Source organism: Schistocerca piceifrons, chromosome 9, assembly GCF_021461385.2.
Source record: "Schistocerca piceifrons isolate TAMUIC-IGC-003096 chromosome 9, iqSchPice1.1, whole genome shotgun sequence".
Taxonomy (NCBI): domain Eukaryota; kingdom Metazoa; phylum Arthropoda; class Insecta; order Orthoptera; family Acrididae; genus Schistocerca; species Schistocerca piceifrons.
Window position 1 is genome coordinate 50,639,920 of NC_060146.1, and position 23,964 is coordinate 50,663,883.

Consider the following 23,964-nt stretch of genomic DNA (forward strand, 5'->3'; position numbering starts at 1 on the left):
GCACTATATGCTAGTGAAACGCTCACACTCCACACAAAATGTGATTTAGAAAAAATACTAAAAGAAGAACGCAAAATTATGAGAAAGATTTTAGGTCCAAAATTAACAGAAGAAGGATACCGGATACAATCAAGAAGAACCACAGAAACTATATCAAACCTGGCAGCAGACATAAGAAGGCGAAGATTAAAATTTTATGGACATGTCACTAGACTTCCCCCCACACGACTCACCAACAGAATTCTCACTTACATAGAAAAAGTCAAATCAACAACACCATGGATTAGCCAAGTAAAATTAGATTTACAAAAAGCAAATATTGAACTTAAAGATGTCAAAGATAGAAAAACTTTTAGAAATAAGGTGGAAAAGTGGATTGTATTGTCGGAGAAGGAAGCACTAAAGAGACCAGGAACAAAATGGACAGAAGAAAGAAAAAGAAAACATGGAGAACGAATGAAAGAAGTATGGAAGAAACGACGTCAGAAAGCTTTGCGTGATCCTTCTGGGTCCATTCGCGATAAGTAAGTATATATATAGTTCAAATAATGAACTAGTGAATAAAAAGTATTTCTTATACATGCAAGTGGTCAATGTGATATGATATACAGAAATATGACATGTATCATGCGAGACTAGACGCTATTGGTTACACCTCGATGACCAGTTCTTGGTCGCACTTCATAGCTCCAGGTGTAGCTTCTATGAAGTCCTCTTCTGATCCGCAGAATTTCCTAGTAGGGCACGCTTTTGTGATGTGGTCCACAGTTTGCTCAGCTGCTTCACAGTCACAGCTTGGGTTACCAACGAATCCCCATTTGGGGCTCCCTTTGTGATTTCTCCCCGTCGAAAAAAATTCTCTCTGCTTCTTCGTCTACGTGGGTATGTAACCCACACTGGGTTATATACCTCGCCTATCCGGCGACTGACATAGGCCTCACCCGGTGTACGAAAAGTCTGAAATGTGAATAAATACCATCGTGAATTGTTTCATCAGTTTAAAAATTAACACGTTTTGTTTTCTGTCGAAATTGATATGTGTTGTTAGAGCACCGAGTTGACAAACCTTGCATCTAGTGTGGCCACTTCGGATAGGGTTGAACTTAACCCAGTCCTTCCTAGCAAAGTCAAACCCTTTTAGCGCTTTTGAGGGGTCAGTTATAAGGTGATAATTACTGCCTGAATTCTCCCATTCCTTTTTCCAAGCCCCTGTAAAATTGAAGGCGTCCTCTTCTCTTATTTAGCTGTTATTCCATACCGGGTTTCCTGACTTCAATCGGAACTGGTTCGCCCACATATGGCTGAAATATAAGCATCAGTGTGTATTACAGCTGCAGGCAGTCAAGATGGGTCTGGACAAGGTGAAGAGGACTTTACTCGCAAAGCTTTTATTATCAAAGCTACAACTATAGGCGCGTTGCTTGTGAGGTCACTTGCTTACTCCGTAGCACATCTGAAGAAACCGAATCATTGGCCGATCTTTCCGAACTACATGGCAACCAAGAAGACCAGCTTTCAATACGTGTGATTTCTGGCTGTGGGATTACCTCAATGACAGGGTTTATCAACGGGACTCTGACGTAAGTTGGAGGTTGAAGATGAACATAGCGAAGGAGGTACCCAGCTGAGATGTTTTCGCCTGAGATGCTTCTGTAGCAGCTGTCATGCAAGCAGGTGGTCGTCACACTGAGCAATGTCTGTAGCCCGGAACGTAAACATGGCACGCAAGAAACAAGTGTTAATCTCTTCTGTTGAAATTAAAATGTGTCCTTCCTTGGTTTGTCCGTTGTTTCTCCTTCGCATGTCCTTACAAACATCTACATCTACATCTAAATCTACATCTACGTGATTACTCTGCTATTCACAATAAAGTGCCTGGCAGAGGATTCAATGAACCACCTTCAAGCTGCCTCTCCACCGTTCCACTCCCGAACAGCACGCGGGAAAAACGAGCACTAAAATTTTTCTGTGGTAGCCCTGATTTCTCTTATTTTATCGTGATGATCATTTCTCCCTGTGTAGTTGGGTGCCAACAGAATGTTTTCGCAATCGGAGGAGAAAACTGGTGATTGAAATTTCATGAGAAGATCCCGTCACAACGATAAACGCTTTTGCTTTAATGATTGCCACGCCAATTCATGTATCACGTCTGTGACACTATCTCCCTTATTTCCCGATAATAGAAAACGAGCTGCCCTCCTTTGTACTTTTTCGTTGTCATCCGTCAGTCCCACCTGATGCGGATCCCACACCGCACAGCAATACTGCAGAATAGGGCGGACAAGCGTGGTGTAAGCAGTCTCTTTAGTAGACCTGTTGCACCCTCTTAGTGTTCTGCCAAAGAATCGCAGTCTTTGGTTTGCCCTTACCCACAATATTCTCTATGTAATCGTTCCAATTGAGGTTATTTGTAATTGTAATCCCTAAGTATTTAGTTGAATTTACAGCCTTCAGATTTGTGTGACCTATCGCGTAATCGAAATTTAGCTGATTTCTAGTAGTCTTGTGAATAACTTCACACTATTCCTTATTCAGGGTCAATTGCCACTTTTCGCACCATACACATATCTTATCTAAATCATTTTGCAAGTCGTTTTGATCATATGATGACTTTAGAAGACGGTAAATGACAGCATCATCTGCAAACAATCTTAGACCACTCCTCAGATTGTCTCCTATGTCGTTAATATAGATCAAGAACAATAGAGGGCCTCTAACACTCTAGATTACTTCTGTTTTGCTTGATGGCTTTCCATCTATTACTACGAATTGTGACCTTTCTGACAGGAAATCACGAATCCAGTCGCACAACTGAGGCGATACTCCGTAGGCACGCAGTTTGGTTAGAAGACGCTTGTGAGGAACGGTGTCGAAAGCCTTCTGGAAATCTAGAAATATGGAATCAATTTGACATCCCCTGTCGACGGCACTTATTACTTCATGAGCATAAAGAGCTAGTTGCGTTTCACAAGAACGGTGTTTTCTGAAACCGTGCTATGTGTCAATAAATCGCTTTCTTCGAGGTACTTCATAATGTTCGAATACAGTATATGTTCCAAAACCCTACTGCAAATCGACATTAGTGATATAGGCCTGTAACAAACGTTTCCCAAAGTTCCATTGTGCTCTGATCAGTCGTTTTTCATGGATGCCCTCTCAGACAGTGAAAGTCTAATTATAACCACCCTGTACTTCGGCTCAGGCTACGGTTTATCATGCGAATGGCACCGAGCACGAGGCGGCTTGTATCCCCCCCCCCCCCCCCCCCCCTGCCCGAGGCCAGGGGATCAGTGGTCGTTAGTGGCGACCCTTTCCGGCGCGCTCGGATATTGTCCGATAATTGGACAGCTGTTTTCACACAAAACTGGAGTGTAGCGGACCGCGGCCCGGCCGGCGGACTCTGCCGGACCAGAGAGCCGAATATAAAGCGGCGGGCTTTAACGCGATTTGCGCGCCTCTGGCGGACGCTGATGCGATTACCGCGACGCCAGCGCCATCTACCCTGGCGGCTCCCGGCCCGGATATGCGCCGCTCCAGAGAGAGAGGGAGAGAGAGAGAGAGAGAGAGAGAGAGAGAGAGAGAGAGAGATGGTCAGTGTACATCGGCGGGTGAGTTCTCTGAAAAGCACGGAGCTGCTATCCATTACATGCCTAATGGTCGCTGGAGCATCCTACCCCGCCTGTCCCAATCAAGACAGAGACCAGTAGCAGTCGTGAGGCTAACGCGCCATTTCCAGGCATCAACTTGTTCACGGGCAGTGGCTGAATGACTACTGATTCTAGCAGTCAACAGATAGTTTCCCCATCATCATTGCCTCTATCCTCAGCCCAAAACTAAAGGGTCCATTTTGCAGTCTTCAGACCAAAGACTGGTCTGATGGAGCTGTTCACACCTGTCTATCCAGTACAAGTCTCTCTATTTATACGCAACTACTGTGCAACCGCCCCCCCCCCCCCGCCCCCTCAGACACACACACACACCTGCGTCAACTTTATCCAGCAAGAAATTATGTAGTCGTTGGTACCTTAGGACAAAACACACCGTGGGATGCCAAACTTCAATTGGGTCAAGGGTGCAGGCTGAGGTGTTCGGCTTGTCTTTGTGTACCTTAGGAAAGGCCATATATGGGCTGCCCCGGCTGCTCTCGTTTTGACACCCTTAATGACGTCACGTGGTGAGCTTGACTCACTGAGAATATCACTCATCTTCCTCTCAGTTATATTCGTAAGATCGATATATATGTGTAAGCTATTGTCCACAGCTGGTTCTAATCCATGCTGCAAGTAAACATAGCAGCCCAGGTTGCAACAACTGAATAAAGCGATTCGATCAACCGTCTAAATATTGTGTGGAAGGAAACAAACTCGGTTAAACTAAAGGAACGAGTCCGTCAATAAAACGCCGAGTAAACCAGAGAAATCAAGTAGAACTTTGCTGTTATGGTTTCCACTCTGGATTGCTTTCCACGCTACTCTATACTGCGCAAGCCCCATGAGCTCTGGATGGCTACTGGAATCACTGAAATCTACATCCGTTTGAACCAGCTTACTGGTTTCGACCTTAAGAGTCTATCTACCATTGTTACCTCACCCCCTTTCCCACCCTTTCCCCACGCACTGAAGCATCCACAACTCTCTTGTGGTTCCCTTTTTAGGTACTCCACGTCGACGTCTGCCCGTAGATACGTATCGTAGGTAGGATTTCGGGCTTTACTTCCCGACGTGACAGCGACGACTCTCCGATGAGGGGCGGACCTTGTGTTTTGCTATTACTGCGAGTCTTGTAAATATCGCTTTTATTTAGTAATTTGCCCGGCTAAAGCTCTCCCCTTTTATGATTAAGACAGCCTGCGCCACCTTTCGGAGGGAGTGGGGACGTCAAAGAGTCACAAAACTTTATATTAAGCAGTCCGTAAAACACGTAAACGTTCATTTCAGTTACTTTGTTAGTTAATGTCTACGCTTTCCGCTAGATGGTGCTGACTTACTGCTGAATAGCTTTAGTTCCGTAGAACCTTCTCTGATTAGTACTAGGTAAATGAAATCAGTACAACACTCTTGTATTTCACTTTCACTCTATATTCAAGAATTAATATAGTGATGGATGATGGTCTATTTAAAAGGTTCATAGCCTTTTGCCGATACGCACGCGCTCTACGTCCAGATTCGCAACTAATGGCACACGACTCTTTCAAAAGTCCATACGTTAATATCTGAATACCGGTACCTCTGACTTCGCTCGTATCAGCAGATAATTTGAGTTTCTGTAGTCTATATGTCCGTAAAGTTCCAATCTAGCACTAAAGTCCTAAAATCCCTTTAATACCCCGTTGTTACCAACAGTCAGAGATCGTACACTACATCACTTTTAATCTTCGTAGTATTCTAACAGTCTATCATGAATCTTAACACGATAAAGTCCAATCTAATTATTGTCTCTCTGACTGACACGGGTTCCCCGCCCTTTAACGAAACAATCAAGGAAAAAAGGCGGCAATAATGACGATCAGGCCTTTTTATAGGTTTTTCATCACAACAGTTTAACGTCACTGCCTTTTCCATGACGGAGCTTCCGTGGCTTAGACGTTAAACTACTTGCTGATATACTATAATTTTGATCTGCAATTACCGAACTCTGATTCTACACTATTTTCCCCTCTAAAAATTCTATTCTTAATTTTAAATTATTCTTTCTATAGCTTTTATCACTGTAAACTGAACCGAGGTGTTACAGGACAAACTTCTCTCCATTACCACTAGCAAATTAACTATCCATTGATGCCACAGGGCCCGTCTTATCGGCCTGTCTATTTACCAGTCACGTTTTACCACACACACCCCACTCACGTTACAGTCCAATTCAGTTCACGCAGCTAATGCGGCATCATCGTCTTGCAGGCAGTCGAGCTGACCAGCAACGGTTATCCTCCTTGCAGGTCAACTGGTCATTTTCCACATTCATTGGCGAACTCAACTAAAACAAAAATGGTTCAAATGGGTCTGAGCACTATGGGACTTAACATCTGAGGTCATCAGTCCCCTAGAACTTAGAACTACTTAAACCTAACTGACCTAAGGACATCACACACATCCATGCCCGAGGCAGGATTCGAACCTGCAACCGTAGCTGTCGCGCGGTTCCAGACTGGAGCGCCTAGAACCGCTTGGCCACACCGGCCGGCCAACTAAAACACCAAACGATACAAAATACGAGGAGCATTCAATAGATAATGCAACTCATTATTTTTCTCGGCCAGTTTAGATTGAAAAATGCGGAATTTGTTGTGGGTCATCGTGGAATATTGCCGCTTTAGCCCCTGTAGTTTCACGAATTTCCGATAGGTGGCTGCACTACACATAGGCTTCAAAATGGCGTCTGTATAGGAGCTGCGTTCCAAGCAGGGAGTTTCTTTTGGCGGAAAACCAGAGCATCGCAGATATTCATAGGCGCTTGCAGAATGTCTACGGAGACGATGGCAGCGAACAAAAGCACGGTGAGTCTTTGGGCGGGGTGCCAGTCATCATCGTCAATCGATTCGGGCAAACGTGTTCGATATTCCGGGGGCGGTCTCCCGTGCAAAGCAGTGATCGCTGCCGTGTTGGAACGTGTGGACAGTCTCATTCTAGGTGACCCACGGATCAACCGGACCTCTCTGTTGGTAGTGCTGATACACCGTCCGCCACTTGGGTTGCTCAGAGGCTTTGCCTGTTGTGTTCCTCGCCGCAAGACGGAAGACCATACAGAGCAACAAAGGACCATCTATGCAGAAATGCCGCGAGTGTTGCGAGACTGGTCGTGACAATTTTGTGTCAATATCGGCACAGGCGATGAAACATGGGTTCGTCACTTCGAACCGGAAACAAAAGAGCAGTCCATGGAGTGGCGCTACGCCACCTGTCATCCGAAGAAAGAGTTCAAGGCCACACCCTCAGTTGGTAAAGTTATGGCGACGGTCACCTAGGATACTGAAGGGATAAATCTGTCTGCTGTCCTCCCTGATGGTGCAACGATCAGTTCGAAACTGTATTGTGCAAACTTCACAAAAATGCAAACGAACCACTCCTTCTCCATGACAGTGCAGGGCATCATACAATTCTGCGCATCCGAGAGGAGGAGCTCGCAAAATTTCATTGGACTGTTTTTCCTCATCCATCCCTCGGACCGACATCGCATCTTCCGACTTCCATCTGATTGGACAAAAAAAGAATGCTCTTTGCGGTGAGCAGTAGTGGCGTATGCCGAGGTTATTAACGCAGCAAGACGTTGGCTTCGACGTCCACCAGTAGGGTGGTACCATGCGAACATACAGGACCTCCCAGTAAGGTGGAGTAAGGCTGTCGCATTGAAAGGAGAGTATATTGAAAAATAAGCTTTTGTAGCCAAAAGAATAGGGAATAATATGGTATACTGGAATCCTGAATAAAACCACAATGTGTTGCATCACTTATTGAACGCCACTCCTAAATTAGTTTTGTGGCGAGTCCAGTATGTTGCCAAACAGCTGCATAGAGGATATCCTTTTCGGCCCCAAGTTACCGGACATGTAACGAACAGTATCTAGGGACTCCTCTAGCTGAAACAACTTCATTTAATATTCAAGGTGGTTTTTCTGTAAAAATATGTTCTGATACTTTACTTTCAAATCAGCAGGGAGTAAATTTTCATGCTACAACCTTGCCATTCAGGCATTAGTTTGAGCCCAGTGACTCCCTTAGATAGAGGGGTAGGAGGGAGAAGGGGATAGGAGGGCGTCAACACCTCACCCCTCATTCTATTTGTTGGTATTTTAATGACTAAAAGACTACAACAAACCTAATGCATGTATTAATCACTTATTTATTTCTTAAACGTAATCTGATTAGGTCCATCAGACTCTCTCTTACACTGGGCCAGAGTTTGACAAACAGTATTTTTTTCGCTTCATAATTACCCAATAAATAAGAAATTAATATCACAAACAGTATAAAAATGATTTGAGTTTCTACAACGACAATGTGAGTAAATAATACTCTCTACGAACTTACATAGTTAATGCTGTAGTACTGATGCTGCTGCTACTAACAGTGTTAATGGTAATAATAATAATAATAATAATAATACTTCGACCACCAAAAAATACAGAGGTATGGAAATTAAGAAGCAATGAAGAAGTTCATCGCAACATAGAAAACATAAATGAAACACTACGTAAGAGGCGACTGCTATTTTTTGGACGCTTATACAGAATGAACAGTAACAAGTTAACCAAAGAGATTTTTTAATATCTTTGAGACAAGAAGTCAACAATAGCCTGGATTCAAGAAGTTAGGAAAGATTTGGAAAGAAACAGCATAAGTGAAAAAGATGCAACAGAAAGACAGAGTTTCAAGAGGAAAGTGTTAAAAATGGAAGGATTCAAAGGCAGAAGGAAGAAGAAGACAAGGTCATAATGGTCCGAGGAGAGAAAAAGGATACAAAGTGAAAAGATGAAAGAATACTGGAGGAAAAGGAAAGAACAACAAAGAAGGAAGCAGTGAAATTGGTGCGTGGTCTTTAGATGACCCAAACTAAGAAAGAAAAAAAGAATAATAATAATAACAATAATTATAATAAAACAATATTGATAGTGGTAGATATAAAAAGAATTTATAAGTGTAGAAAACGAAAGTTTTCTGATACAGCGTGTTTTGGGGAAACGAAGCTTAAGGAGACTGTGGGAAATGAGGAAGATCTGATTGGAAAGAAGGATGTACAAAGGTAACGAGTGTGGGACTATTGTATTAATTTTTCTTGCTTCAGTAGATATGCCTTAACTGTCTTCTGAAGCTGGAGATGTTATTCATTTGTCTAATATAACGCAGCATATTACTCCAGAGCCGGTTTCATGGTACTGTGAACGACTTCGAGAGTGGCTGAGCGATGGTGTCGAACGGAAAGGGTTTTTCTCTGCGTTGATCAGATAGTAGAGGAGATACAGTGTGTATAAATCTGTGTGCTGTGTGCATGCAACCGGGACGGGTGTTTAAAATCTGGGCAAGACATAGACATAACGAACAGAGGCATTAATAACCTCCTCAAAGCGCTGTGAGCTCTCTGAGAAAGGCTTTTCAGGATAACACCGCTGTAATCAGTAATTGGAAGTTTAAGTGCTTGTACAAGTTTCTTTTTGCGGGTCAGGAGGGAAGAGCTTTATTTTTATGGAGTATGGAGAGATGCTGATGCCTTCCTGCATACTGCAAATAAGTGCTCAGCGCAATTTATATTTTCATCTATTATTGGGCCTAGACTCTTTACCGAGGGAGAGAAGTCGGTATTAGTCCCATGTAGGTTAAAATGTGGTAGGGATTCCCCATATTTCGGGCTAGTGAGAGCAGAATGCCAAAAAGTACAGCTTGGGGTTTGGATAGGCAGAGTTTTAACCCTATATCCCGCGCCTATTTCGATAGTGCGCACAGGTTGGCACTAGGATAGGTATCTGCAGCTTTATTGGTTTTACATGTAGATACAGCTGGAGGTCATAAGCGTACATGTAATATTTGCAGTAGCACAAAGCTGAGGACACATCATTGACACACAAGAAAAGAGTACAAGAACTAATACGGAACCCTGAGTAAGGGTCGTCTGATAGTATCTGCTTTTTGCCTGAACTCATTCACATTAGTATCAAAAGGAAACTGCTAAATTTCGGTTACACAACTCACACAAATCTAAAAGCTGTAAATCAAACTAAATGCTTAGAGATTACAATTATGAATAACTTAAGTTGGAACGATTACGTAGATAATATCGTAGGTAAAGCAATCCAAAGGCTGCGATATACTGGCAGAACACTGAGAAAATGCAACAGGTCTAGAATACTGTCTGTACTACTTTTGTACATCCTCTTCTAGTGTATTGCTGCGTGATGTGGGATCCATATCAGATAGGATGGACGGAGGACATCGAGAAAGTTCAAAGAAGGACAGCTCGTTTCGTATTACAACGAAATACGGAAAAGAGCGCCACGGATATGATACATGAATTGGAGACAACCATAAAAAAACAGCGTTTTTCCTTGCGGTAGGATGTTCTCGTGAAATTTCAATCACCAAATTTCTGCTCAGAGTTTGGAAATATTTTATTGGCGGCCATCTACATAGGGAGGAATGATCATTATAATAAAATGTATGAGAAATCGGAGCTCGCACAGAAATATTTAAGGGTTCACTTTTCCTGCGCAGTGTTCAAGAGTAGGACGGTAGAGAAATAGCTTGAAGGTAGGTCTATGAACTGTCACAGAGGCATTTAATTGTGAATTGCAGAGTAATCATGAAGATGTAGAGGTGACTTGATGGCACTAGCCATGACCCATTGCTGACGAGACGTCAGGTATTGCGAAATCACTGAACTGCATTTACCGAGAAATTTAGATTACTGAGTTTGTCCAGTAAAATGTCGAAGTTGACAGTGCCAAAGACTTTTGCTGAATTCTAAGAGGCTCTTGACAGTCGCCTCTTGTGCATCCGCGGCAGGCTTCAGGTCATCTGTTATCTTTATTAAGACAGATGTCGTGTTGCGAAGTTTACGGAAACCTGATCGGTGTTCGTCTAGAAGCTTCACGTTGGTATCATTGTAATTCGTTTGAACCCACTGATGAACAAAGCACAATCGATCAAACTGCTGTCTTCGTGAAGTACGAGGTGCATTCAAGTTCTCCGATTTTTTTTCTAATTAACTACTCACCCGAAATCGATGAAACTGGCGTTACTTCTCGACGTAATCGCCCTGCAGACGTACACATTTTTCACAACGCTGACGCCATGATTCCATGGCAGCGGCGAAGGCTTCTTTAGGAGTCTGTTTTGACCACTGGAAAATCGCTGAGGCAATAGCAGCACGGGTGGTGAATGTGCGGCCACGGAGAGTGTCTTTCATTGTTGGAAAAAGCCAAAAGTCACTAGGAGCCAGGTCAGGTGAGTAGGGAGCATGAGGAATCACTTCAAAGTTGTTATCACGAAGAAACTGTTGCGTAACGTTAGCTCGATGTGCGGGTGCGTTGTCTTGGTGAAACAGCACACGCGCAGCCCTTCCCGGACGTTTTTGTTGCAGTGCAGGAAGGGATTTGTTCTTCAAAACATTTTCGTAGGATGCACCTGTTACCGTAGTGCCCTTTGGAACGCAATGCGTAAGGATTACGCCCTCGCTGTCCCAGAACATGGACACCATCATGTTTTCAGCACTGGCGGTTACCCGAAATTTTTTTGGTAGCGGTGAATCTGTGTGCGTCCATTGAGCTGACTGGCGCTTTGTTTCTGGATTGAAAAATGGCATCCACGTCTCATCCATTGTCACAACCGACGAAAAGAAAGTCCCATTCATGCTGTCGTTGCGCGTCAACATTGCTTGGCAACATGCCACACGCGCAGCCGTGTGGTCGTCCGTCAGCATTCGTGGCACTCACTTGGGTGACACTTTTCGCATTTTCAGGTCGTCATGCAGGATTGTGCGCACAGAACCCACAGAAATGCCAACTCTGGAGGCGATCTGTTCAACAGTCATTCGGCGATCCCCCAAAACAATTCTCTCCACTTTTCCGATCGTGTCGTCAGACCGGCTTGTGCGAGCCCGAGGTTGTTTCGGTTTGTTGTCACACGATGTTCTGCCTTCATTAAACTGTCACACCCACAAACGCACTTTCGACACATCCATAACTCCATCACCACATGTCTCCTTCAACTGTCGATGAATTTCAATTGGTTTCACACCACGCAAATTCAGAAAACGCATGATTGCGCGCTGTTCAAGTAAGGAAAACGTCGCCATTTTAAGTATTTAAAACAGTTCTCATTCTCGCCGCTGGCAGTAAAATTCCATCTGCCGTACAGTGCTGCCATCTCTGGGATGTATTGACAATGAACGCGGCCTCATTTTAAAACAATGCGCATGTTTCTATCTCTTTCCAGTCCGGAGAAAAAAAATCGTAGGCCTTAGAACTTGAATGCACCTCGTAGTAGACCGTTCAGGGCGTTGTGAGCCTGAGTGGCATCCCTGCAAGCTAGACTTCCTTGCAGAGACAGATGTTGAGCGGATCAGCCTATACAGGCAGGCGCATCCAGTTTGATATCAATTGTAAGTGCAGCTACGAAGGTCTCCAGCAGCGTCGCAAGCATCAAGCGGAACAAAATAATGCGCAGTTTAGTATTACTGCGCCATAGGATATAAGTCAGGCTTTGCGGCTTAACAGTTCCTGCACAGTGTCTTCGACGGGGCGCTCCAGTTTTCCTGAGAGGTTTTCAGTGAGAGTAGTCAGCGCTAAAACTCCAGACATCGCAGTTCACCTATCCGTATCTGGTGCTCTGCGACACACTATTATGCTTAAGAGCAGGATGTCACAAGCTAGGAACACTGCACAACGATCTTCAAAGTTGAATGTTTGTGTGTCTCATTGAATCGGTGCCGGCCGCAGTGGCCGAGCGGTTCTAGGCGCTTCAGGTTGGAACCGCGCGACCGCCACGGTCGCAGTTTAGAATCCTGCCTCTGACATGGATGTGTGTGATGTCCCTAGGTTAGTTAGGTTTAAGGCGGGTAGGACGTCAAACGGGCCGACTTGGAGCAGTAGAGGCACCACAGGACATTTCAATTTCCGCTGTCTATACTTTTACAAATAAATTCATAAAACTTTGTCAGCATGACCAGGAAGGATTCAGAATTTACACTCATAGCAGTGGAAGTTTCAAAAGCATAAAGAAGTAATTTTTTTACGTGTGAAATTTCATCACTTTTTCACTTACTAATGGCAGCATTTGTTTCTATAGGTATACATTTCTTCATAAGTAAGACAGATTCTTCGATGAATTTTGCACAGCATACAAACCATACTTAAAGGTGTATGAAACTCTAGAATTTTCCAAATCTATTAAAAACTGTGGTAAAATTTGAGGTAATTAACTATAAAATCTGTGTTTTTTCTAAACATGAAGTTTAAAATATAACAGTTCATTCGTTTTTTCATAAATTAAATAAATTTTAGAGTTTTATACACCTGTGAGTGTGGTATGTATGCTGTACAAAATTCATCGAAGAATCTCTCTAACTTATGAAGAAAAGTGTACCTATAGCAACAAATGCAGCCATTAGTAAGTGAAAAAATGATAAAATTTCGCACGTAAAAAAAATTTATTTTGTTACGTTTTCGAACTTCCACTACGATCAGCGTAAATCCTGAATCCTTCCTGGTGATGCTGATAAAGTCTTATGAATTTATTTGTAAAAGTATAGACACTGGAAATTAGAATGTACTGAGATGTCTCTCCTGCTCCAAGTCGGCCCGTTTGACGTCCTACCCTCCTTAAGTAGTTCTAAGTTCTAGGGGACTGACGACCTCAAATGTTAAGTCCCGTAGTGCTCTGAACCATTTGAACTGAATCGGTGCGTATTTTCGGAATAGAACTGTAATCATTTCAGTAGCTGTGCTTGTAGGTACGGGTGCCTGATGTTTGGGTGGGAATAAAGTCACTGCTCACCCTGATATCGGCGGCATCAGACTGCATGATGTCAACACGTACGTTGGCGCCGAGATGCAGGTACAGTGGCTACAAGCGTAAAGTTGCAGGTGGTACGTAATCCATGGGACTACAGAAAGTATTAGTTTTAAATCCATTTCTAGATACTGGCACATCGACATGCCTTCAACTTCTGCTAGATAAATTCATCATACGAATATTTTTGTGGCCACTGCGCTTAACTGAGCAAACGGCCTTGTCGCTATGGTAACACCGGTTCCATTCAGACCAGCGAAGTTAAACGCTGTCGGGCTGGGATACGTCTCGGATGGCCGATCGTTCGGTCCCTCAAACGCTGTTGGCAAGCGGGGTGCACTCAGCCCTCGTGAAGTCAACTGTGGAGCTAATTGGTTGAAAAGCAGCGGCTCCGGTCACGTAAACTGATAAGTGCTGGGAGACCTGTACGCTGACCACATGCCCCTCCATATCCGCGTCTAGTGGCACTTGTCGGCTGAGGCTGACATGGCCGTCGGTCGGTACCGTTGGGCCTTTCGGGGTCTGTTTGGACGGAGAGAGTTCCACTTAAATTACTAACTCCTTACTTAGACTCCCTGATTAACTCTGCTGAATCAGTTCAAAGAAAACAATGACAGTCCACATCAAAGCAGTTTTCACTGTTATGAAAAACATTAACAAAGCGATTTTCGTCAAAGCTGTGAAGGAAGTCGTAACGCCGGAAATGCATATCCCCCTATTTCCATCTATTGCACTGCAAATATTTTTTCTTATTTTGTTACCTGAAGATATAACATTTCTGTGTCTCTGTATATTGTAATTGTTTTACTATTTGTATATATTTATGCATTTATGTCGATGTATAATTGGTTTGTCTTGTAAATATTATTTGTATTTTTACGCTGGGTCTGGCCTACGGAAAACTATGTTGTCGAACGAATACATCGATAGGTCGTGTGGAGAACCAAAGTGTTTAGGATCTTTGGTAGTGTTAACTCTGTCGCGTGGAGCGCGGGCAGAGGGAGAGTCTGGCTGGAGTAGCGAGTGGAGCAGGTGTGTTGTGTGAAGCTCCCGCGAGTTGCCGCGCTTTCGGGGTTTGGCAGCATGTAATTGCGCTCGACTTGCGATGATAGTTTCTGACATGGCGTCGCGGACGGGAAGCATTAGCTGGCGCACATCAAGAGCCCGTTTCGTCTGGTGACCGTGTCGAGAAGAAGGCGCGCCAACATCCAGCTTCTGCAACAGCGACGGCCGACAATGAGTGACTGTCGCCATCTCCTCGATCGACGGCTTCAAACCTTCAATCAGCCAACAAGGAAGACTGGAAGCACGTAAAGTTTTAGAACTGTATGGCAGACCTCAGCTTTTCAAACTTTTAAAATTGTTGCATCACAAAATTACAGCAACTTAGCATGAACCTTTGTTGTTCATTGTCCCAATTGCATTGCCAAGCAGGGTCCCTTCCTTTTCCGAAATGAGCCCGAGTGTCGTTGAAATTCAAACGCCAGCATCATTCGATTTCACTGCTTTAATTTCAAAGTTCAGTTAAGGTATTCATAGCTGGCTACAATATTTAGATTGCACAAGCACAAATTAAAAGTGCGAGTTTCGTTACCGTATTTTAGTTACCTGTGACTGCAGCTCAGCTTGGTACGTACTAAATTTTACTATTGTTAATTGTTCAGAATCATTTAATTCAAGTTCAAAGTTAAATTTCTTATTTCTCAATTGCGTAGATTCAAGTAGCTTTTGAAATGATTGTTGAGGTAGTCCAAGACTAACCGTATTTTACTGAATTTCGATGTGCTTCAGAAAGAAAGCTCACTATTAACTTCAGTCACTAAATTAACTTTCGATTTTCCGGTTTTAATAATTCTTTTGCTAAATTAAGTCAGAGTGTAGCGAAATTTATTACTTCTGACAAACTTTCAGTTTTCACACTACACGTGTCAACCTTCAGTTGCCACGCTTCTAGTGCTAATTATATGTATAATAACCTTTCTTTTTTCAGTTACTATAGTAATTGCCCTTAGGACTGTCGACCATAATTTCCCCCAAATCTCAAATATCTAATTACCGCTAGTTAATTGTTAACGTAACGGCCGCACATTTACTTTCTTTATTAACTTTACCCCTTTTCAAAATTAATTTCCACCAGTTTCATTTGCATTTTTCCTTTCATTTAGATGTAACCCTTTCCTCCCTCTTTACCGACAAATTGACTTCGCTGACGATTGCTTTTCCCAAATCTCCATTAGGTACACGCGGTTTAATTTTTCACTGTCATTAAGGTCGATAAGTGAGGGGGAGGTTACAAAGTGTCTCTTACATTACCACAAATCCTGAAGTACTTAACAAAAGTTGGTGTACTTTAAAGTGAAGTATGGTCTGGAAAATTAAAGTTTAGTGAGCTCCGGGCGAAAATCATTTTTAATCCTTATACGTGATGTAGAATTATCTAAACTAAACAGTATTTTAAACATAGCTGCACAACAGCAATGGTTCCACGTAACAAAATTATAAACAGCCGACCAGTTGCAATGGATAAAGAATTCTTTGCCTAGGTTTCGACAAATATAAATTTGTCTTCTTCAGAACGTGGCGGTAAATCTCAGATTCTTACACCCTTCTCCAGTTAAATTTAATAAAACGTTTCTTATTATGACAGTTCCAAACATAGCAACCAAAGTGAAACTATAACTTTGGTTGCTACGTTTGGAACTGTCGTAATAAGAAACGTTTTATTAAAACTCACTGTTAAGAAATTGAAATTATCACTTTGGTTGCTACGTTTGGAACTGTCGTAATAAGAAACGTTTTATTAAATTTAACTGGAGAAGGGTGTAAGAATCTGAGATTTACCGCCACCTTCTAAAGAAGACAAATTTATATTTGTCGAAACCTAGGTAAAGAATTCTTTATCCATTGCAACTGGTCGGCTGTTTATAATTTTATTACTAAACTAAACACCTTTTTATCATTTCTCGTAAGTATATCTTGGACTCATTTATCTTCTGTAAAATGACCTGACAATCTGAAACATAGCTCGAAATTAAAGTTTTATGAAAGAAGCCAAAAAAGTGGTTCCTTTAGTTACTTCAGTATAAGACTCTCTCTCTTGCCGAGATCGCTTACGCAAGCCTGTACCATGGCGACTGTCTCGGAGGTGCGCCGGTTCGAATCCCGGTTGTGGATGAAATTTTCTCGTCAATATTTGTCCGTGTCGTACAGTTCCTGGTCATCAATCTTCGGGCCCATACCCTGGATTAGATTCAAAGTTTCTCCGGAGTGTCTCATGAAATGAGGGTTTGCGACACTGTTGACGGTGATCCGTCCCTCGGATGGTGACGTCAAGCTCGCCGACCCCTCGGGAGAAGTAGACCGTGCGCGGAGGCCAGTTTCATCCGCTGCCTTCCCTCATTGTCATCATCGCACCAGGCAAACATACCACTACACAATACACGCATCCATTCCACTCACCTGCGCTTTACAACGAAATGTACAACACACCTCTCACATATCCACAAGGGAAAGGGTCAGTGTGTGAGAAGGAGAACACTTTCACTGACAGACGGCTGAACCCACCCCGTGGGTTATCCCAACCAACAATACCATACGACATTTACGTTTGTTCTATATACAGGGTTATTACAAATGATTGAAGCGATTTCACAGCTCTACAATAACTTTATTATTTGAGATATTTTCACAATGCTTTGCACACACATACAAAAACTCAAAAAGTTTGTTTAGGCATTCACAAATGTTCGATATGTGCCCCTTTAGTGATTCGGCAGACATCAAGCCAATAATCAAGTTCCTCCCACACTCGGCGCAGCATGTCCCCATCAATGAGTTCGAAAGCATCGTTGATGCGAGCTCGCAGTTCTGGCACGTTTCTTGGTAGAGGAGGTTTAAACACTGAATCTTTCACATAACCCCACAGAAAGAAATCGCATGGGGTTAAGTCGGGAGAGCGTGGAGGCCATGACATGAATTGCTGATCATGATCTCCACCACGACCGATCCATCGGTTTTCCAATCTCCTGTTTAAGAAATGCCGAACATCATGATGGAAGTGCGGTGGAGCACCATCCTGTTGAAAGATGAAGTCGGTGCTGTCGGTCTCCAGTTGTGGCATGACCCAATTTTCCAGCGTGTCCAGATACACGAGTCCTGTAACGTGTTTTTCGCAGAAGAAAAAGGGGCCGTAAACTTTAAACCGTGAGATTGCACAAAACACGTTAACTTTTGGTGAATTGCGAATTTGCTGCACGAATGCGTGAGGATTCTCTACCACCCAGATTCGCACATTGTGTCTGTTCACTTCACCATTTAGAAAAAATGTTGCTTCATCACTGAAAACAAGTTTCGCACTGAACGCATCCTCTTCCATGAGCTGTTGCAACCGCGCCGAAAATTCAAAGCGTTTGACTTTGTCATCGGGTGTCAGGGCTTGTAGCAATTGTAAACGGTAAGGCTTCTGCTTTAGCCTTTTCCGTAAGATTTTCCAAACCGTCGGCTGTGGTACGTTTAGCTCCCTGCTTGCTTTATTCGTCGACTTCCGCGGGCTACGCGTGAAACCTGCCCGCACGCGTTCAACCGTTTCTTCGCTCACTGCAGGCCGACACGTTGATTTCCCCTTACAGAGGCATCCAGAAGCTTTAAACTGTGCATACCATCGCCGAATGGAGTTAGCAGTTGGTGGATCTTTGTTGAACTGCCGGCCGCGGTGGTCTCTTGGTTCTAGGCGCGCAGTCCGGAACCGAGCGACTGCTGCGGTCGCAGGTTCGAATTTGTGTGCTGTCCTTAGGTTAGTTAGGTTTAAGTATTTCTAAGTTCTAGGGGACTGATGACCACAGCAGTTGAGTCCCATAGTGCTCAGAGCCATTTGAACCATTTTTTGTTGAACTTTGTCCTGAAGTGTCGTTGCACTGTTATGACTGACTGATGTGAGTGCATTTCAAGCACGACATACGCTTTCTCGGCTCCTGTCGCCATTTTGTCTCACTGCGCTCTCGAGCGCTCTGGCGGCAGAAACCTGAAATGCGGCTTCAGCCGAACAAGACTTTATGAGTTTTTCTACGTATCTGTAGTGTGTCGTGACCATATGTCAATGAATGGAGCTACAGTGAATTTATGAAATCGCTTCAATCATTTGTAATAGCCCTGTACAATGTCCTGCCAAGCACTGACAGTCAAATCAGTTAAAAACAGCATAACAATTCCACAATCAAGACTGCACTGCTGACAGATAGTTTAGCTCTCTCACCTAGCTACTCTGGACACTAAGGAGCACAGTTAGTGGTTGGTTGGTTGGTTGGTTGGCTGACTTGGTTGAAGAGACCAAACAGCGAGGTCATCGGTCTCATCGGACTGTGGAGGGATAGGGAAGGAAGACAAAAAATGGTTCAAATGGCTCTGAGCACTATGGGACTTAACATCTGAGTTCATCAGTCCCCTAGAACTTAGAACTACTTAAACCTGACTAACCTAAGGACATCACATACATCCATGCCCAAGGCAGGATTCGAACCTGCGACCGTAGCGGTCGTGCGGTTCCAGACTGAAGCGCCCAGAACCGCTTGGCCACACCTGCCGGCTAGGGAAGGAGGGAAGTCGGCCGTGCCCTTTCAAAGGAACCATCCCGGCATTTGCCTGAACCGATTTACGGAAATCACGGAAAGCACAAATCAGGATGGCCGGACGCGGGATTGAACCGTCGTCCTCCAGAATGCGAGTCCAGTGTGCTAACTATTGCTTCAGTTCGCTTGGTCCACAATTAGTGAACAGCATCTTTCGAGTTTTTTTTTTTTAAAATGTCCTCAAACGGAATAGAAATGTTAATGGGGAAGACTTGGCCCTTTGCAAATTTTCAAAGTGCAGGGAAATATTGTGAGAAGTACTACATATATTGGCGAAACTATCATTTCCCAGTACAGTAGCCTCTAACTCTTGATTACATTTCTAATTTTAGCTTCCGCGTTAGGAAACAATAGTGACACAAAATTTTAATTCCTATTGTAGTTTTCGTATGCCGTTTAATACTACACTTCAAAGCCAATTTCATCAACTATAACTATATTTTTCACTGTGTTTGAATTCTGCTTTATGCGAATAATTGTGTCGTCTAGAATAAGAATGTAAGTTTTTCATGTAACACGCCCATTATAAAATATGTACTATGTGTTTCTGGTCAAACATACAGGTATATAGTATATACGATGGCTAGACATGAGTTACAGAGACAGTTCCCAAATCGTTGGATTAGACGCGGAGGAGATGTGTCGTGGCCGGCTCGTTCGGCAGACTTGACGCCTATGGATTTTTTGTTTTTGTAGGGATTCGTAAAAGACGTTGTTTATAAAGACGTTCCAACTACACCTGAAGATATGCAAGGGAGAATTGTCGGAGCATGTGGTTCGATAAGTGCCGATGTGATACGGAATACCACTCAATCCATGATAAGAAGGTTGTAGCACTGCATTGATAGCAATGGTCATCACTTCGAACACGTTCTGTAAATGGACGTTCATGCCACCTTTGTGACCTTAGTTGACCTTCACACACCTTACTGTTACACATCATTGAATTCGTCTTGACGCCGCTATGAGAAAATAAGTACCAAATTACAGCATCCCATTTAAAAAAAAAAAAGAAAAAAGGTTGACCTTCATATCTCTGACGCGACCTCACCTGGCAACAAAAAACCAACGTCATATTATGGCCCCCGTTGTCCCATGCAACATTTATGCCACATTACTATCATAATTTTGGAGTTATTCTAGGTGGCAGTAGTTAGTGACTCACCCTATATATTTTACACAAATCCAAGTTCTGGGGTAGGTCTTTGTATGATTGTAATGAGAACACAACGTAAATCACGTAACTTCAATCTGACTGAAGAAAAATTACGATAACGCCTACGGTAAATAAGCCAGCGTGACACACAGTGTAATCCAACAAGAACAAATTCTCCCTTCTGTATACATGCTGTTGTCCCGTGCATCACATCAGGCTGGATAACCAAGATATGATGTGCATTTACATGTGAAGACATAAACAGAACTGTTCATGCCAATCATATCTTAAATGTGAATAAGTGACTTGAAAGCGTGTAAACTAGTCACATCTAATTAAAAAGAAGTTTTGCTGTTAAAATGTCATTTCTCCAATAACTGAGAGGTGCAAGACAGGACGTATTAATGAAGTTGTTCTTTGTAGAGCATTTATGTTTTATATGATAAAACAACAGCCATGAAACTAAAAAAAAACGTTCACTATTTAATGCTATTTCGTTTCTTTCATTAATTTAATTGAAACGATTAAACTGCTTTTGGTATACGGTAGCACTAAAGAGTCGTGGAGCTTGCACTGATGTCCCATGCAGAGGTCATTGCAGAACTATTTCCGTGTTTTAATTCTACTGTTGGTTCAATTGGAACCACTTCTTCTCCTAGCAATTTATTCAAATGTGAAGCATTTCTTAGCAATATTAAAGTATTTTCAAACTGTGGAAAGTAAGTTTGCCTCGAAAGTTCCTGGGCAGCAGCTGTTTCGCAGTCTCGTTATTGCGCTCTGCAACAGCCTTACACTGCAAGGCCACGGTAATCAATAGCAGATCACTTCATATGTCTGGAGAATTTCTGTTGCGTTATATGCGCGCGTCTATGACTAATCATTGCTGAAGATTGTTACATCACTTTATAATATTACTTCTTATTTTGTTCATGGCTGTAATTTTCAGGAGCTGTAGTATTTATTTCACAATAAAATTCAGTCTTCAGTTGCAAATATACTTTTATTTTGCCTTACTGTTTTCGACAAATTAACTTGCCATCTTCAGAAGCAAAATGTGATGATATGTCCAAAAATGTATATATTGCATGCCATTATTGTAAACACAGATTGATAATTTACAGAAAGGTTACAATAATGACATACAATTGGTATATTTTTGGAAATATCATGACATTATGCTTCTATGAAGAAAATACTGACATGTGCTAAACCAGTACTAAGTTTCTGAAGATGACAAATTAACTTGTCCAAACCGATAAAGCAAAATAAAAAAATGTGACTGAATTTTATTCTGTAATGTTATTTTATTTGGGCACTATTCACTTCTTAGACTGTCTGGCCTGCGAAGAATTTTTTGGTTTTTATTTAATCGAATTTTTATCTGGTTCAAAAATTGCAACACCTAAGTTTTTCGCGCTAATTAAGACCATATAAGCATGGTCTGTTCCTAAGGTAATTGTGACCAAAATGCGTTTCTGGTAGCTGGAGCCCAATTTTTTGTTAATAATGCCCTTTGCTTTCTCGTGGAGATATTTCCATAGCTAATTTCATCCCCTAATAAATATTTCTTTATATCTAGATGAGAACTGAAATACCAGTTTCCATAAATTTAGCTTCAAAATTTTTTTCACTCTAACCGAAAAGACAAATACAAATTTTCATAGCTTTGGCTTCATAAATGCTTGCAAAATGAAATACTTCCATAAAAACTTTCATCCACCGTTTCACCTCCACAATGGCTGAATTTACAAGAACAGTGAAACATGCATTTTTTAAATTTCTGACTGAGAAGTCAAATATAATTTTTCATAGATTTAGCTTTAAAATGCTTTCATAATAAAATGTTGTCATAAAAAATCTCATTGCCCTTTTCGCTGCCTTAGGGGTTCAATTTCCAAAAACGCTGAAACACGTATTTTTTAAAATGTAATGGAGAAGTCAAATACCAGTATTCATAAATGCAGCTTCAAAAATACTTCAGTATTTCCAAAAAAAAAAAAAAGCTTACACGGAATATTTCACCCCCATAGAGTTCAATTTCCAAAAACACTGAAACATGTACTTCTTTATTTCTGTCCGAGTAAGCGAATACCAATTTTCGTAGGTCTAGCTTCAAAATTGTCTTAATAACGACTTTTTTTTAAAAAAATCTTCATTTCTGTTCCAGCCGTTAGGGTTGGCATTTTGAAAGACAGCTTGTTAAATGACGCACCCAGTGTAAGCTCCACATTCTTTCCTTAGCGGTTTTGTCTGGGGGATGAATAGTAAGTCAGAAATGACATTGCCTTTTATACAGTATACAGAGACAAAGAGAGCATCTTTAATCAAGGCCGTTTCACCTGGAATACTAATATCCACTGCTATTAGCGAAGTCACTTCCAATGTAAAAGACATCATACAGTTTGATATGGAATAAACCAATGACAGTGATCAAGACTTGTCAATGAAGATACAGTATAAACAATATATGTAGACTGTGGTGGCAGTGAACGGGTTTTGTTCACTGTACAAGATTACATTTGGAGTTGTGGCTTCAACCACAGCTAGGCCGTATAAGGAGTCGGTGTGTTTGTCCTACCTGTATGCGGGCCTCGTTGAGCTTGGTGGTCCGAGCCAGCTCCTCGCGGCAGTAGATGTCTGGGTAGTGCGACTTGGAGAAGGCCGCCTCGAGCTCAGCCAGCTGCTCCTGCGGGAATTACAAGACGTCTCAGCATCACCAGTCCGGCAAGCAGGGAGGCCTGTCGTCAAAGACACTTACTGACTCTTCACTTTCCTCTGCCCCCCACACGTAGTTCAGGACTTCGCAGAGCATGCGACAGAAGGAGGAGTGTAGAGAGATGGGATGGACAACTTGGAGAGCAATGCGTGTAGCAGCTGTGGGGAGAGAGTTTGGTGTGGAAGAACGGAAGTTATGAAGCTGTCAAATGTACAATTTGGTTTTAGAAATGGTTTGACAACTGAACATGCTATATTCTCTTTTCTCTGTGAGGTTTTGGAAGGATTAAATAAAAGGTTGCGAACGCTAGGTGTTTTCTTTGATTTAACGAAGGCTTTTGACTGTGTTGACCACAAAATATTACTGCAGAAGTTGAACCATTATGAAGTAAAGGGAGTAGCTTACAATTGGTTCGCCTCTTACTTTAAGAACAGAAAACAGAAGGTAATTCTCCGCAATATTGAGAATGGTAGTGATGTTCAGTCCCAATGGGGCACTGTTAAGTGGGGTGTTCCCCAAGGGTCGGTGTTGGGGCCACTGTTCTTTCTTATTTTTTAAATGATGTGTCTTCTAGTATTACAGGTAAGTCAAAAATATTTCTGTTTGCTGATGACACCTGCTTGCTAGTGAAGGATCTTGTGTGTAATATTGAAACAGTGTCAAATAATGTAGTTTACGAAATAAGTTTGTGGCTTGTGGAAAATAATTTGATGCTAAATCACAGTAAGACTCAGTTTTTACAGTTTCTAACTCACAATTCAACAAGAACCGATATTTTGATCAGACAGAATGGGCATATTATAAGCGAGACGGAACAGTTTAAGTTCCTAGGCGTTCGGATAGAGAGTAAACTGTTGTGGAAAGCCCATGTGTAGGATCTTGTTCAGAAACTAAATGCTGCTTTATTTACCATTAGAACAGTATTTGAAATAAGAGACAGTTCAACACGAAAAGTAGTCTACTTCGTATATT

The 23,964-nt window shown here is 42.3% G+C and overlaps 1 protein-coding gene across 1 annotated transcript in view; it reads right to left on the reverse strand.

Moving 5' to 3' along the window:
• Positions 1-649: 649 nt before the first annotated feature.
• LOC124716695 (homeobox protein Hox-D11-like) overlaps positions 650-23,964 on the reverse strand; it is a 131,441-nt gene continuing 108,126 nt past the window's right edge. Inside the window, exons 3-4 of the mRNA XM_047243236.1 lie at positions 22,855-22,962; positions 650-874 (exon numbers count right to left, since the gene is read on the reverse strand). Of these exons, the coding sequence (XP_047099192.1) occupies positions 650-874; positions 22,855-22,962 (333 nt within the window). The remainder of the gene's footprint in view (positions 875-22,854; positions 22,963-23,964) is intronic.